General features: G+C 46.1%; 1 protein-coding gene across 1 annotated transcript; it reads right to left on the bottom strand.

The window, feature by feature from the left end:
- Positions 1-1,746: 1,746 nt before the first annotated feature.
- On the bottom strand, positions 1,747-14,570 carry IPO4 (importin 4). The gene is made up of 16 exons (XM_062512356.1): positions 14,555-14,570; positions 12,853-12,966; positions 10,862-10,954; positions 10,049-10,154; positions 9,391-9,496; positions 8,124-8,215; positions 7,963-8,040; positions 7,770-7,827; positions 7,577-7,661; positions 6,874-7,058; positions 6,331-6,375; positions 5,502-5,887; positions 4,979-5,102; positions 4,209-4,304; positions 3,491-3,560; positions 1,747-1,909 (listed from the first exon to the last, which is right to left on the bottom strand). The coding sequence occupies exons 1-16, from the start codon at positions 14,568-14,570 to the stop codon at positions 1,767-1,769; spliced, it is 1,797 nt and encodes a 598-aa protein (XP_062368340.1). The 3' UTR covers positions 1,747-1,766.
- Between the last annotated feature and the right edge of the window lie 568 nt (positions 14,571-15,138).

Here is a 15,138-nt window from a genome sequence, read left to right as displayed (position 1 = left end):
CCCACTTTAAGCCCCACCCATTTAATTATTCAGCTTTAAGCCCCACCCAATTACTGAGTTTTATGTCCACTTTAGGCTCCACCCCTTGAGTCCCCGCCCACATCCTCCCTTCCTCTTTAAGCCCTGCCCAATTTCTCATTTCCTGGTAAAGCCCCGCCCACTTTCCCTGCTAATACTTCAGCATTGCCCACTTCCTGTTCAAGCACCGCCCACTTCTCTATTCCCTCTCTGTCCCGCCCACTTCCTTTCTCGCTAAGCCCCGCCCACATCCTTTCCTAATAAACGCCTGCCTGTATCCGGTTTAAAGCCCCACCCACTCCCTCCATTTCCGCTTTAAGCCCCACCCACTTCCGGTTCGTCTTTAGGCCACGCCTACTTCCTCCCACATAAGCCCCACCCACCCTTTCCCCCTCCCCCAGAGCTCTGCGCCTCCCATTGGTTGCGGCTGGAGCAACCCCAGCCCTTCGGACCAATCAAGATCCAGCTCCGCCCAGAGCGCCGCTAAGCCACGCCCACATTGCCTTATATGGAATTCTGGAAGTTTCCGGGGGGGGAGTTTGGGGGGGGGGGGGGGGGAGTTTGGAGAATTTGGGGAATTTTTGGGTTGAATTAAAGGATTTTCGGAGTCTCGGATGGAATTTGTGAATTTTTTGTTCGGAATTCGGACGGAATTTGAGGATTTTTGGGAAATTTTGGGGAACTTGGAGCGGAATTTGAGGAATTTCGGGCGGAATTTGGGACTTTTGGGTTCAATTTTGGGGGGGGGCTTGGGGTTAATTTGGGAAAATTTTGGGGAATTTTGTTGAATTCTGGGGGGATTTTGGGATTTTTTTTTAGGGGAATTTTTGGGAAGTGTGGAGAATTTTTTGGTGTTTTTGGGGAATTCAGGAAATTCTGGGGAATGGCGTTTTTTGGGGGAATTTGGAAGATTTTCTTTTTTTTGGGTGGGGAATTTTGGGAGGAACAAAAGAATTTTTGGAGTTTTGGGTGGAATTTGGGAATTTTGGGGGGATGTCTGAGATTTTTTAGGGAATTTTTTTAAATTCTGGGCAGATTTCAGAAAAATTTGGAGAATTTGGGAATTTTTTGGGGGTGTTTGGGTGGAATTTGTGGGAACTTTTTTGGTGAATTTTGGGGATTTTTGGTTGAAGAATTTTTATGGAATTTGGGTTGAAATTTGGGGATTTTTTGGGAGATTTTGAAGGTTTAGGGTGGAATTTGGGACTTTGGGGTGGAATTTGGAGACTTTGGATTGGAATTTGGGAATTTTTTTGGAATTTTTGGCAGATTTGGATAATTTTTGGGATTTTGGCTGGAATTTGGGAATTCGCCAAATTTTTGGGCCGGAAATTGGGGAACTTCGAGCAAATTTTTGGGTACAATTTATTAAATGTATTAAAAACTCCAAGAATTTTTTGGGGAAAACTTCCCCTCCATCTTTCCAGAAACTTCCTTGGACTAAAATTTGGGATGAGTTTTCCAAAAAAATTGGAACCAAAACTTGGAAAAAAAAACCTGCAGGAATTGATCTGAAATTTTAACCAAATTTTTTTGCTTATTTGGTTAAAATTTTTTTCTTCAATTTCGGCAAATTTTGGGAAAACAAATTTAGGAAATTCTTTGTTTTGGGAATTTCCAGAAATTTGTAAAAATCCCCACCCCAGAAATCCCGGAAATTTTCAGGAATTTTTGGTCAATTCCAGGAAATTTTCTAAGCCCCGCCCCCACCAAAAGAAGCCACGCCTCTTTTTCATCATAATCAGCTTTTATTGGTCGGTGATGACATCATCCAACATCCGGGTTAAAATGGCGGCATGGGCGGGGTCCAGGGAGGCCACGCCCATCCGGAAGTGCTGTGGATTTGCCCCACCCACCTGGCGGAGCAGGGCGAGCAGGGATTGGCTGAGAACTGAAGGGGGCGGGGCCAAGAGGGGAGGAACCCGGAAATGATGAAAAAAAAAAAAGAGGAAATTTTTTAAAAATCCCAAGATTTTCCTAAATTCCCTCCCAAATTTCCCCAAAATTTTCCAAAAATTCCCCAAAAATTTCCCGAATTTCCCCAAAGTTTCCCCCAAAAATTCCCCAAAATTCCTCAGAAGTTTTGCCAAAATTCCCCAAAAGTCTCCCCCCAAAAAAAAATTCGGAAGTTTTTTTCCCCAAAAAAGTTCCCACAATTTCCCCAAAATTCCCCCATATTTTCCCACCAAATTCCCCTCCAAAAGTCCCTCAAATTTCGTCAAAATTCCCCAAAAATTTACCCAAAATTTCCCCGATTTTCACCCATATTCCCCAAAAATATCCCAAAAAATTCTCAAAAATTCCCCAAAATTTTCCCAAAATTTCCTAAAAATTCACCCAAAACTTCCCCAATTTTCGCCCAAATTCTCCGAAAATTTTCCAAAAAAATCCTCAAAAATTTATCCAAAAATTCCCCAAAAAATTCCCCAAAAAATTCCCCAAAATTTTCCCAAAATTTATCTAAAAACTTTCCAATTTGCCCTATAATTTCCTCAAAAATTCCAAAATTTATCCAAAAATTCCCAAAAATTCACCCAAAACTCATCCAAAAATTCCCCAAAAGTCTCCAAAAACTCATGCAAAACTTCCCCAATTTTCACCCAAATTCTCTGGAAGTTTCCCAAAAAATCCTCAAAAATTTATCCAAAAATTCCCCAAAAATTCCCCAAATTTTCCCAAAATTAATCCAAAAATTCCCCCAAAAAAATATCACCAAATTTGCCCTAAATTCCCTGAAAAATTCCCCAAAATTCCCCCAACAATTCCCCAAAATTCCCCCTAAAATTCCCCAAAATTTATCCACAAATTCCCCAAAAGTTCCCAAAAATTTTCCCAAAATTCATCCAAAAATTCCCAAAAAAATCACCAAATTTGCCCTAAATTCCCCAAAAATTCCCTAAAATTCCTCCAAAAATTCCCCAAAAATTTTCCCAATATTCACCCACTAATTCCCCAAAAAAATCCCCAAATTCCCCCAAAAATTCCCCAAAATTCCCCCAAAAATTCCCCACAATTCCCCCTAAAATTCCCCAAAATTTTTCCAAAAATTCCCCAAAAATTTGCCCAAAATTCCCCCAAAAATTCCCCAAAAATTCCCCAAAATTGCCCCCAAAAAATTCCCAAAATTTCCCAAAAAATTCCCCAAAATTCCCCGTAAAATTCCCCAAAATTTATCCAAAAATTCCCCAAAAATTCCCCAAAATTCCCCCAAAAATTCCCCCTAAAATTCCCCAAAATTTATCCAAAAATTCCCCCAAAATTTTCCCAAAATTCATCCAAAAATTCCCAAAAAAATCCCAAATATTTTCCCAAAATTCATCCAAAAATCCCCCAAAAAATCCCCAAATTTGCCCAAAATTCCCCCAAAAATTCCCCGAAAAATTCCCAAAAATTCCTAAAAATTCCCCAAAATTGCCCCAAAATTCCCCAAAATACCCAAATATCCCAAAATTTTCCCCAAATTTTCTCTCACCGGGGTTCAGCCGTTCCTGGGCCAGGGCGGGGCCGACGCCGCGCGCGAGCTCGGCCGAGTGGGGGAGGAGCTGGGGAGGGAATTTTGGGTGAAATTCCAGAGATTTTGGGAAAATTTGGGAATTCGGGGGAAATTCGGGAGAGACCGAGGAAATTTTGGGAGATTTTTGGGTGATTTTTGGGCGAAGTTTGGGTGATTTTTGGGCGAATTTTGGATGATTTTTGGGTGACTTTTGGGTGAATTTTGGGTCAGTTTTGGGTGATTTTTGGGTTATTTTTGGGTGAATTTTTGGTGATTTTTTTGGTGATTTTTGGATGATTTTTGGGTGAATTTTGGGTCATTTTTGGGTGAATTTTAGGTGATTTTTGGGTGAATTTTGGGTCATTTTTAGGTGAATTTTGGGTGATTTTTGGTGTGAATTTTGGGTGATTTTTTGGTGATTTTTGGATGATTTTCAGGTGAATTTTGGGTGACTTTTGGGTGAATTTTGGGGGAACTTTGGGTGATTTTTGGGTGAATTTTGGGTGATTTTTGGGTGATTTTTGGGTGAATTTTTGGTGCTATTTTAGTGATTTTTGGGTGATTTTTGGATGAATTTTGGGTGATTTTTTGGTGATTTTTGGGTGATTTTTGGATGATTTTCAGGTGAATTTTGGGTGATTTTTGGGTGAATTTTGGGTGAATTTTCGGTGATTTTTGGGTGAATTTTGGGGCTCACCCGCTCTGGCCCCGCCCCCAACAGGAAGTTCAGCACTGGCTCCTCCTCCTCGAGATCCTCGGTGATCGGCAGCGCCCCCAGCAGGAGAGGGAGAACCTGACCAGTAAGGACCAGTATGGACCAGTATAAACCAATATGGACCACTATGAACCAGTATGGGCCGGTATAAACCAGTATAAACCAGCACAGACCAGTATGAACCAGTATGGACCGGTATAAACCAGTATAAACCAGCACAGACCAGTATGAACCAGTATAAAACAGTATAAACCAGCATAAACCAGCACAGACCAGTATGAACCAGTATAAACCAGTATAAACCAGCACAGACCAGTATGAACCAGTATAAACCAGTATAAACCAGCACAGACCAGTATGGACCAGTGCAGTTTCTCAATGCCCTTTCCCAGTTCATCCCATTACGGCCCAGTAACCCCACCAAGGAATTCCTAGCACATCCCACTTCAAACCAGTATGGCCCAGCTCCCTCCCAGTCCATCCCAGTTCCCTCCAAGTGCATCCCAGTCCCTCCCAGTTCTCTCCCGGTTCCCTGCCAGTCCATCCCAGTTCCAGCCCCATCCCAGTCCGTCCCAGTCCATCCCAGTCCCCTCTCATCCCCATCCCAGTCCAGCCCAGTTCCCTCCCAGTCCATCCGAGTCCATCCCAGTCCCTCCCAGTTCTCTCCCATTTCTCTCCCAGTCCATCCCAGTCCCTCCCAGTTCCCTCCCAGCCCCATCCCAGTCCCTCCCAGTACAAACCAGTATCCGTACCTGCTCCAAGGGCGCCCCCTGTTGGCGCACCAGTGCTCCCAGTACGTTGTCCCGGACCCTCCCCGGGCCCTCCCTCCCATCCATGAGGGCTTGGCAGCAAAGCTCCGCCCCCGGCCACGCCCCCCTGGAGACCAATTAAGGAAAAAAACAATGGGGCGGGGCTTAATGAGAGGGAGGAGTTTGTTACCTTATATGGGAATGGGGTGGGGTCTGTGACCTTTAATGGATTGTGGGTGGGGCTCAAGTGGAATAGGAGGGGCTTAAGTGATGTGGGCGTGGTCTGGGCTTTTATGGGGTTGTGGGCGGGGTCTATGACCTTTTATGGGTTGTGGGTGGGTCTCAAATGACAGGGGCGTGGTCTCAGCCTTTTATGGGGATGTGGGCGGGGCTTAGGGCTGCTAAACTGGGCTTCAATATTTTTATAGAGTTGTAGGCATGGCCTAACTAAAAGGGGCGGGGTTTCAGGAGGCTGGGAGTGGTTTAACTCCTAAATCCCTCCCCTCTCATGCTGATTGGTGGATACTCAGGGTGGGCGTGTCCCAGGGCCTCGCCGAGCCGACCAATGGCGTAGAAGACGTTGGCTCTGACCTCGGTGTCGGCGTCGCCGGCGGCCAATCGTAAAGCCGGGCTTAAATCTGGCAGAAAGGGCGTGGCCTGAGGCCCAAGGGCGTGGCCGACCTGACCAATCACGGCGGCTGCCCAAGAGCGCGCCCCCGGGTGGGCGGGGTCAGCCAGGGCAGCCAATAGGGAAGGGAGGATGCGGCGGAAGAGGTGTGGCGGAAAAGCCACGCCCCTTCTGGATTCGGTGAGATCACTTCCTGTTTCGGCCACGCCCACCCGGGCCATGGCCGCGCCCAGTTCCGGCAGCAAATCGGAGGCGGCTTCGCGGAGTTCGGAGTGTTGGGAGGTCTGGGGGGGCAGGGCGGTTACTGGGAGGGACTGGGAGAGGATTGCAAGGAGTGGGATGAACTGGGAGAGAATTGGGAGGGACTGGGATGGACTGGGAAAGTGATTCGGCGTTACTGGGATGAACTGGGATTTACTCAGGCAAACTGGGATGAATTGGGTGAACTGGGAGGGAACTGGGATGGGACTGGGACGGATTGGGAGGTACTGGGAGGGAACTGGGAGGGACTGGGAGAAAAATGAGGGGGAACTGGGATGGACTAATGGGGAACTGGGAGGTGATTGGGATGAACTGGAGTGGACTGGGATGGACTAGGAACGTGATATTGGGTTACTGGGATGATCTGGGGCAAACTGGGAGGAAACTGGAATGAACAAGGAGGGACTGGGAGGGGAACTGGGCTGAATTGGGACAAACTGGGATGAGCTGGTTGCCCCTCCCCCACCTCATCCCCGTCCTCGTGCTTCCTCCGGGATCGCAGGCAGGTGATCTGGAAAGGGGGGGAGGGGTGGATCAGGCCACGCCCACCGCTGAACCACGCCCACACCCCCCTAAGGCCACAGTCCATTGGTTAAACCCGACCTAAACCACGCCCATATCATTAACTAAACCACTCCCATTTGTTAAACCCCACCCACCTCCTGTCCCAGCCGCCATTTTGTGCTGTTAAGCCCCACCCACTTCCTGTCCCAGCCGCCATTTTGTGCTGTTAAACCCCACCCACCTCCTGTCCCAGCCGCCATTTTGTGCTGTTAAGCCCCACCCACTTCCTGTCCCAGCCGCCATTTTGTGCTGTTAAACCCCACCCACCTCCTGTCCCAGCCGCCATTTTGTGCTGTTAAGCCCCACCCACTTCCTGTCCCAGCCGCCATTTTGTGCTGTTAAGCCCCACCCACCTCCTGTCCCAGCTGCCATTTTGTGCTGTTAAGCCCCACCCACTTCCTCTCCCAGCCGCCATTTTGTGTCCCCTGAAGCCCCGCCCCCTGACCTTTCGGGCGATGACGTCACACAAAGCTCCTCCAATGGGCTCCAGCCATTCCTTTGGGGTGTGGCCTGGCCCATGCAGGATCCGCCCTACCCCGTCCACAGCGGACAAAGCTCCGCCCACTTCCGGCTCCGCCCCCAGGGCTGAGAGTAGCGCCTGCAACGCCCCCTGCTGGGCGGGGGTGGGAGCTGTGAGAGAAACCAGTATAAACCAGTATGGACCAGTATGGAATAGTGTAGACCAGTATGGGCCAGTATAAACCAGTGTGGACCGGTATAAACAAGTATAAATCAGCATAGACCAGCACAAACCAGTATAAACCAGCATGGACCAATACGGACCAGTACAAACCAGTATAGACCAGTACAAACCACCACAAACCAGTATAGACCAGTACAAGCCAGTACAAACCAGTATGGACAAGTATGAGCGAGTGCAGACCACTTTAAGTCCCTCCCAGTTCATCCCAGTAACTCCCACTGCCCTCCCAGTCTGTCTCTGTGACCCTCCCAGTTCAAATCTGTTCCCCCCCAGTAACCCCCCAGTCTAAGTCCGTGACCTCCCAGTATAAACCAGTATGGCTCAATCCTATTCCAGACTCTCCCAGTTCCATCCCATTCCATCCCGCTCCACCCCAGTATAAACCAGTCCCTCCCATTCTTGTCCCAGTCCTCTCCTAGTCCCTCCCAGTATAAACCAGTCTCACCAGTTTGGGGTTCCTGGCCCCTCCCACAGCAGCACAGACTCCCCAAGGCCTCGTAGGCGGCACCTCTGACCTGGCACAGGGGGAACTGGGACACACCGGGAGTTACTGGTTTATACTGGGATGGACTGGGTGGAGACCGGAAAGGGAAGTGGGAGTTACTGGTCTATACTGGGATGAACTGGGATGGGCTCACCTGGGTGAGATCCACGACGGCCGCCAGGACAGGCTCCAGGTAGGGCAGGAGAGCAGCACTGGGAACCAGTGTAAACCAGTATAAACCAGTATAACCGAGAATAAACCAGTATGGACCAATATAAATCAGTACAGACCAATATAAACCAGTAACCCCAAACCCCTCCCGGTACAAACCAGTATAAACCAGTTACCCGCAGTTCTCCGCCAGTTCTCCCAGTGCTCCCAGGGCCGCTTCCGCCAATCCGGGGAATTCCCCGCCCACATCCGCCCTGCAGGAGGTGTGGCCATGTCCATATATGGGCATTGGTTGCCTCAAAAGCCACGCCCATCATCCCAGGCCATGCCCACTCACTCCTCCCAATCGGTGATGTCATCTTCCATAGGCTCCTCCCCCTCATCGTCGTCATGGAGACACAGCAGCCAATCAGGAGCGTCTGAGGGAGGCTGGGGGTTTAAGGGACCAGTATGGACCAGTATAAGCCAGTATGAACCGGTATAAACCAATATAAACCAGTATGGAGTGGTATAAACCAGTACGAACCAATATAAACCAGTATGGAACAGTATAAACCAGTATGGAGCACTATGGACCAGTATACACAACTATGGACCAGTATAAACCAGTATGGACCGGTATGGAGGGGTATAAACCAGTATGAACCAATATAAACTGGTATGGACCAATATAAACCAGTATGGACCTGTAAAAACCACTATAAACCAGTATGGACCAGTATGGACTGGTATAAAGCAGTATGAATCAATATAAACCAGTATGGACCAGTATGAACCGGTATGGACTCGTATGGAGTGGTATAAACCAGTATGGAACAGTATAAACCTGTATGGACCGGTATAAACCAGTATAAACCAGTATAAACCAGTATGGATCGGTATGGAAGGGTATAAACCAGTATGAACCAATATAAACCAGTATGGAACAGTACAAACCCGTATGGACCGGTATAAACCAGTATAAACCAGTATGGACCGGTATAGAGTGGTATAAACCAGTATGAACCAATATAAACCAGTATGAACCAATATAAACCAGTATGGAACAGTATAAACCCGTATGGACCGGTATAAACCAGTATAAACCAGTATGGACCGGTATAGAGTGGTATAAACCAGTACGAACCAATATAAACCAGTATGCAACAGTATAAACCAGTATGGAGCACTATGGACCAGTATACACAACTATGGACCAGTATAAACCAGTATGGACCGGTATGAACCAGTGACACCACACCCAGCAAATTCCAAATAACCTCCCAGTTCATCCCAGTGTAAACCAGTAAACCCAAACCCCTTCCTTCCCCAAACCAGTATAAACCGGTAACCCAACGAGGCACTCCCAGACGCTCCCAGTCCATCCCAGTAACCCCCAAACCCCATCCCAGTACAAACCAGTAACCGCAAACCCATTCCCACCCCAAACCAGTACAAACCAGTATAAACCAGTAACCCAGAAATCCCCTCCCGGCTGCTCCAAGTCCATCCCAGTCGCTCCCAGTAACCCCCGAACGCCATCCCAGTACAAACCCGTAACCCCAGACCCGTTCCCACCCCAAACCAGTACAAACCAGTACAAACCAGTACAAACCAGTACTCACGGGCGGCGGGGGCTGCAGCGCCCCCTGCAGGACCGGCAGCACTCGGGGCAGCAGCGGCGCCGTCCCCTCCCCCAACAGCTCCGAGACGGCCGAGAGCAGCTGGAAACTGGGAGGGACTGGGATGAACTGGGAGGGACTGGGAATGGGGCTGGGGGGAATGGGGGGATACTGGGATGGACTGGGATAGGCGGGGAGGGACTGGGATGGACTGAGATGGACTGGGAGGGAACTGGGATGAACTGGGATGGACTGGGATGGGTGGGGAGGGACTGGGATGGACTGAGATGGACTGGGAGGGACGGGGATGAACTGGGATGGACTGGGAGGGAACTGGGATGAACTGGGATGAAATGGAATGGACTGGGAGGGAACTGGGAAGGAACTGGGAAGGAACTGGGATGGAATGGGATGAACTGGGAGGAACTGGGATGGATTGGAATGGACTGGGATGGAACTGGGAGGGAACTGGGATGGACTGGGATGGAACTGGGAGGGAACTGGGATGGACTGGGATGGACTGAGAGGGAAATGGGATGGACTGGGATGAACTGGGATGGCCTGGGATGGAACTGGGATGGAGTGGGGGGGTGAGTGGGAGGTCACTGGTGTGAACTGGTGTGAACTGGTGTGAACTGGTGTGAACTGGGAGCGCACTCACGTGACCTTGGCGGCCTCGGGGTCCCCCGCAGCCAATGGCAGCGCTCGCTGCAGCAGCTCCAGCAGCTCCGCCCCCAAATGGGCGGGGCCCAGCGCCGCCAGCACCCCTGCAACCAGTATGGACCAGTATGGACCAGTACGGACCGGTATGGACCAGTACGGACCGGTATGGACCAGTACGGACCGGTATGGACCGGTATGGACCAGTACGGACCGGTATGGACCAGTACGGACCGGTATGGACCGGTATGGACCAGTACGGACCGGTATGGACCAGTACGGACCGGTATGGACCGGTATGGACCAGTACGGACCGGTATGGACCAGTATGGACCAGTACGGACTGGTATGGACCGGTACGGACCAGTATGAACCTGTCCAAACCGGTACAAACCGGTCCCTCCCAGTCCTTCCCAGTTCCCTCCCAGTCCTTCCCAGTTCCCTCCCAGTCCTTCCCAGTTCCTCCCAGTTCTTTCCCAGTCCCCTCCCAGTCCAAACCAGTCCCTCCCAGTTCCCTCCCAGTTCAACCCAGTCCCTCCCAGTCCAAACCAGTTCCATCACAGTTCCCCAAGTTCCCTCCCAGTCCAAACCAGTCCCTCCCAGTTCTCCCAGTTCCCTCCCAGTCCAAACCAGTCCCTGCAAGGTCACTCCCAGTCCCCTCCCAGTCCCGCCCAGTCCCTCCCAGTTCATCCCAGTTCCTCCCAGTTCCTCCCAGTTCATCCCAGTCCAAACCAGTCCAAACCAGTTCCCTCCCAGTCCCCTCCCAGTTCCCTCCCAGTCCCTCCCAGTTCATCCCAGTCCAAACCAGTCTCACCCAGTGCCTGTAACTGGTGCGGCCCCTCCCGGGCCAGGGCGGTGAGAGCTGCCAGGGTGGGGGAGGGGAGGGGCAGGGACCCGGAAGTGCAGGCTGGGATTGGGGAGAAAAAAACCCAAAATTGGGGGAAAAACCCAAAAAAAACCCCCCAAAATTGGGGAAATTGGGGAATTTTGGGGAATTTTAGGGAATTTTGGGGAATTTGGGGATTTTTGGGGATTTTTTGGGGATTTTTGGGGATTCTCTGGGGATTTTTTGGCTTTTTATGATTTTTTTTTTAATTGTTTTGGGGATTTTTTTTGGGAATTTTTTTGGGATTTTTGGGGATTTTTTGGGGATTTTTTGGGGATTTTTTTTGGGATTTTTTTGGGATTTTCTGGGGAATTTTTTGGGATTTTTTGGGGATTTTTGGGGATTTTTGGGGATTTTTTGGGATTTTCTGGGGATTTTTTTGGGGATTTTTTGGGGATTTTTTTGGGGATTTTTTGGGACTTTGTGGGGATTTTTTTGGGATTTTTTTTTTAGCGATTTTTTGGGGATTTTTGGGGTTTTTGGGGATTTTTTTGGGGATATTTTTGGGGATTTTTTTGGGCGATTTTTTTGGGATTTTTTAGGAATTTTTTGAGACTTTTTTGGGGGGATTTTTTAGGGATTTTTCGGGATTTCTTTTGGGAGTTTTTTTTGGGATTTTTTTGGGTTTTTTGGGGATATTTTTGGGATTTTTTAGGATTTTTTGTGATTTTTTTGAGGGATTTTTTTGAGGGATTGTTTTTGGATTTTTTGGTGATATTTTTGGGATATTTTTGGGATTTTTTTTGGGGATATTTTTGGGATTTTTTGGGGATATTTTTTGGGATTTTTTGGGGATTTTTTTTGGGATATTTTGGGGATATTTTGGGGATTCTTTGGGGATATTTTTAGGGATATTTTTGGCATTTTTTAGGGATTTTTTGCGATTTTTTTTTTTGATTTTTTTTGGGGATTGTTTTTGGATTTTTTGGTGATATTTTTTGGGATTTTTTGGGGATATTTTTTGGGATTTTTTGGGGATATTTTTTGGGGATATTTTTTGGGATTTTTTGGGGATATTTTTGGGATTTTTTATGGATTTTTTTGGGGATATTTTTGGGATTTTTTTAGGGATTTTTTGGGGGATATTTTGGGGATATTTTTGGGGATTTTTTAGGGATATTTTTGGCATTTTTTGGGGATTTCTTGTGATTTTTTTTTGGGATTTTTTGAGGATATTTTGGGGATTTTTTTTGGATATTTTTGGGATTTTTTGGGGATATTTTGGGGATATTTTTGGGGATTTTTTAGGGATATTTTTGGGATTTTTTAGGGATTTTTTTGGGGATTTTTTGGGGATATTTTGGGGATATTTTGGGGATATTTTTGGGGATTTTTTGGGGATATTTTGGGGATATTTTTGGGGATTTTTTAGGGATTTTTTTGGGATTTTTTAGGGATTTTTTGGGGATTTTTTAGGGATATTTTGGGGATATTTTTGGGGATTTTTTGGGGATTTTTTGGGGATATTTTGGGGATATTTTGGGGATATTTTTGGGATTTTTTGGGGGATTTTTTGGGGATATTTTGGGGATATTTTGGGGATATTTTTGGGGATATTTTTGGGGATTTTTTGGGGATATTTTGGGGATATTTTTGGGGATTTTTTAGGGATTTTTTTGGGATTTTTTAGGGATTTTTTGGGGATTTTTTAGGGATATTTTGGGGATATTTTGGGGATATTTTTGGGGATTTTTTGGGGATTTTTTTGGGGATTTTTTGGGGATATTTTGGGGATATTTTGGGGATATTTTTGGGGATATTTTTTGGGGATTTTTTGGGGATTTTTTTGGGGATTTTTTGGGGATATTTTGGGGATTTTTTTGGGATTTTTTTGGGGATTTTTGGGGATATTTTGGGGATATTTTTGGGGATATTTTTGGGATATTTTTGGGGATTTTTTGGGGTCCCTCCCCCCTCACCCAGGGCGTGCAGAGCGCTCAGCGCCAGCTCTCGGCTCCGCGGCTCCTCCGGAGATTCCAAAGCTCCCAAAATTTTGGGGATCACCTGAGGCAGCCAGGGCTGCACCCCCTCACCTGGGGAGCCCCCCCCACCCAAAAAAATAAAAAAAAAAATCAACAAAAAAAAAAAATTAACCCCAAATTTATTAAAGACCATTTCCCCCCCCCCCCCAAAAAAAAAAAAATAAAATTTTTGTATTAAAAAAAAAACAACCAAAAAAAAATCCAAATTTAAAACAAAAAAAAAGATGAAAATCGACAAAAATTCGCCAAAAAAATTCCCCCGTTTTTTTTTTTTTTTTTTTTTTTTACCCCAAAATTGCCAAAATTTAAATCTGGAATTTTCTCCCCCCTCCCCCCCCCCCCCCCCCCCAAAAAAAAATTCCCCGAATTTTCGTCCCCAAAATCTCCGAATTTTTATCCCAAATTTTCCCCGATTTTCACCCCCAAATTCTTAAATTTTAATCTCGAATTTTCCCCCAAATTTGGAAATTTTAAGCCTCAGTTTTTCCCCAAAATTGTCCCCAAATTTCTCCCCAAAATTCCCAATTTTTCCCCCAATTTTCCCAAATTTTCCCCCCAAATTTTCCCCCAAATATCCCAAAATTTCCCTGAATTTTCCCAAATGTTCCCCCAAAATTTTACGCAAAATTTCCCCAAATTTCCCCCCAAATTTCTCCAAATTTTTTCCCCCAAATTTTCCCCCCAAATCACTGCGCAGGTTCTCCCAAATTTTCCCCAATTTTTCCAAATTTTTCCCCAAATTTTCTCCCAGATTTCCCCAAAATTTTCCCCCCAAATTCTCCCAATTTTCCCCAAATTTTTGCCCAAATTTTCCCTGAATTTTCTCCCAAATTTTCCCCCAAATTTCCCAAATTTTCACAAAATTTCTCCCAAATTCCCCCCAAATTTCCCAAAATTTCCCTGAATTTTCCCAAATGTTCCCCCAAATTTTTCCCAATTTTTCTCCCAAATTTTCCCCCCAAATTCTCCCAAACTTTCCCAAATCTCCCCAAATTTCCCAAATTTCCATAACATTTTCCCCAAATTTCCCCCAATTTTCACAAAATTTTCCTCCAGATTTTTCATTTCCCCCCCAAAGATTTCCCCAAATTTTCCCCAAAATTCCCAAATTTTAACCCCATTTTCCCCCAAATTTCCTCAAATTTTCCCAAATTTTCCTTTTCCCCCCCAAATTTTCCCAATTTTTTCCCTAATTTCCCCCCAAATTTTCTGAATTTTCCCTGAAATTTTCTCCCAAATTTTCCAAATTTTCCCAAATGTTCCCTCAAATTTTCCCCCAAGTTTTCCCAAATTTTTTCCCCAAATCTCTCCCAAATTTCCGCCCAAATTCTCCCAATTTTTCCCTCAATTTTTCCCAAATTTCCCCAAATTTTCCCCCAAATTGTCCCAAATTTTTCCCCAAATTTTCCAAATTTTTCTCCCAAATTTTCCCCGAAATTTCCGCCCAAATTCTCCAGTTTTCCCCCAAATTTTCCGTAAAATTTCCCAAATTTTCCGTAAAATTTCCCCAAATATCCCCCCAAATTTCCCAAATTTTCATAACATTTTCCCCAAATTTTCACAAAATTTTCCTCCAAATTTTCCATTTCCCCCCCAAAGTTTTCCTCAACTTTTTCCCCCGAAAATTTCCAAATTTTACCCAAATTTCCCAACATTTCCCTGAATTTTCCCAAATGTTCCCTGAAATTTCCCAAATTTTTCCAAATTTTCCAAATTTTTTCCCCAAATTTTCCTCCAAATCACTGCGCAAGTTCTCCCAAAATTTCCCCAATTTTCCTCCAGATTTCCCCAAATTTTCCCCCAAATTTTCCCAATCTTTCCCAAATTTTCCCTGAAATTTTACCCCCAATTTTTCCCAAATTTTCCAAATTTTCCCCCAAATTCTCCCAATCTTTCCCAAATTTCCCCCAAATTTTCCCTGAATTTTCCCCCAAATTTTCCCCCAATTTTCCCCCAAATTTCCCCCCAAATTTCCCAAATTTTCCCCCAATTTTCCCCCCAAATTTCCCCCCAAATTTCCCAAAATTTCCCTGAATTTCCCAATTGTTCCCCCAAATTTTCCCAAATTTTTCCCCAAATTTTCCGTAAAATTTCCCCAAATTTTCCCAAACTTTCCCAAATTTCCCCAAATTTTCCGTAACATTTCCCCAAACTTTCCCAAATTTTCCCCCCAAATTTTCCCCCCAAATTTCCCCAAATTCCCCCAATTTTCCCCGAATTTTC

Source organism: Cinclus cinclus, chromosome 36 (assembly GCF_963662255.1).
Source record: "Cinclus cinclus chromosome 36, bCinCin1.1, whole genome shotgun sequence".
In the NCBI taxonomy this organism is placed as follows: domain Eukaryota; kingdom Metazoa; phylum Chordata; class Aves; order Passeriformes; family Cinclidae; genus Cinclus; species Cinclus cinclus.
Note: the sequence above shows the minus strand (reverse complement) of the source record. Positions and strands in the feature narration are given on the sequence as shown.

Excerpts from the sequence above, each read along its gene's own strand:
- IPO4 (XM_062512356.1), bottom strand. Across the intron at positions 8,041-8,123 it reads GACATCACCGATTGGGAGGA|GGCGGATGTGGGCGGGGAAT; the intron begins GTGAGTGGGCAT and ends CACCTCCTGCAG. Across the intron at positions 7,059-7,576 it reads GGGCCAGGAACCCCAAACTG|CTCCCACCCCCGCCCAGCAG; the intron begins GTGAGACTGGTT and ends TTTCTCTCACAG.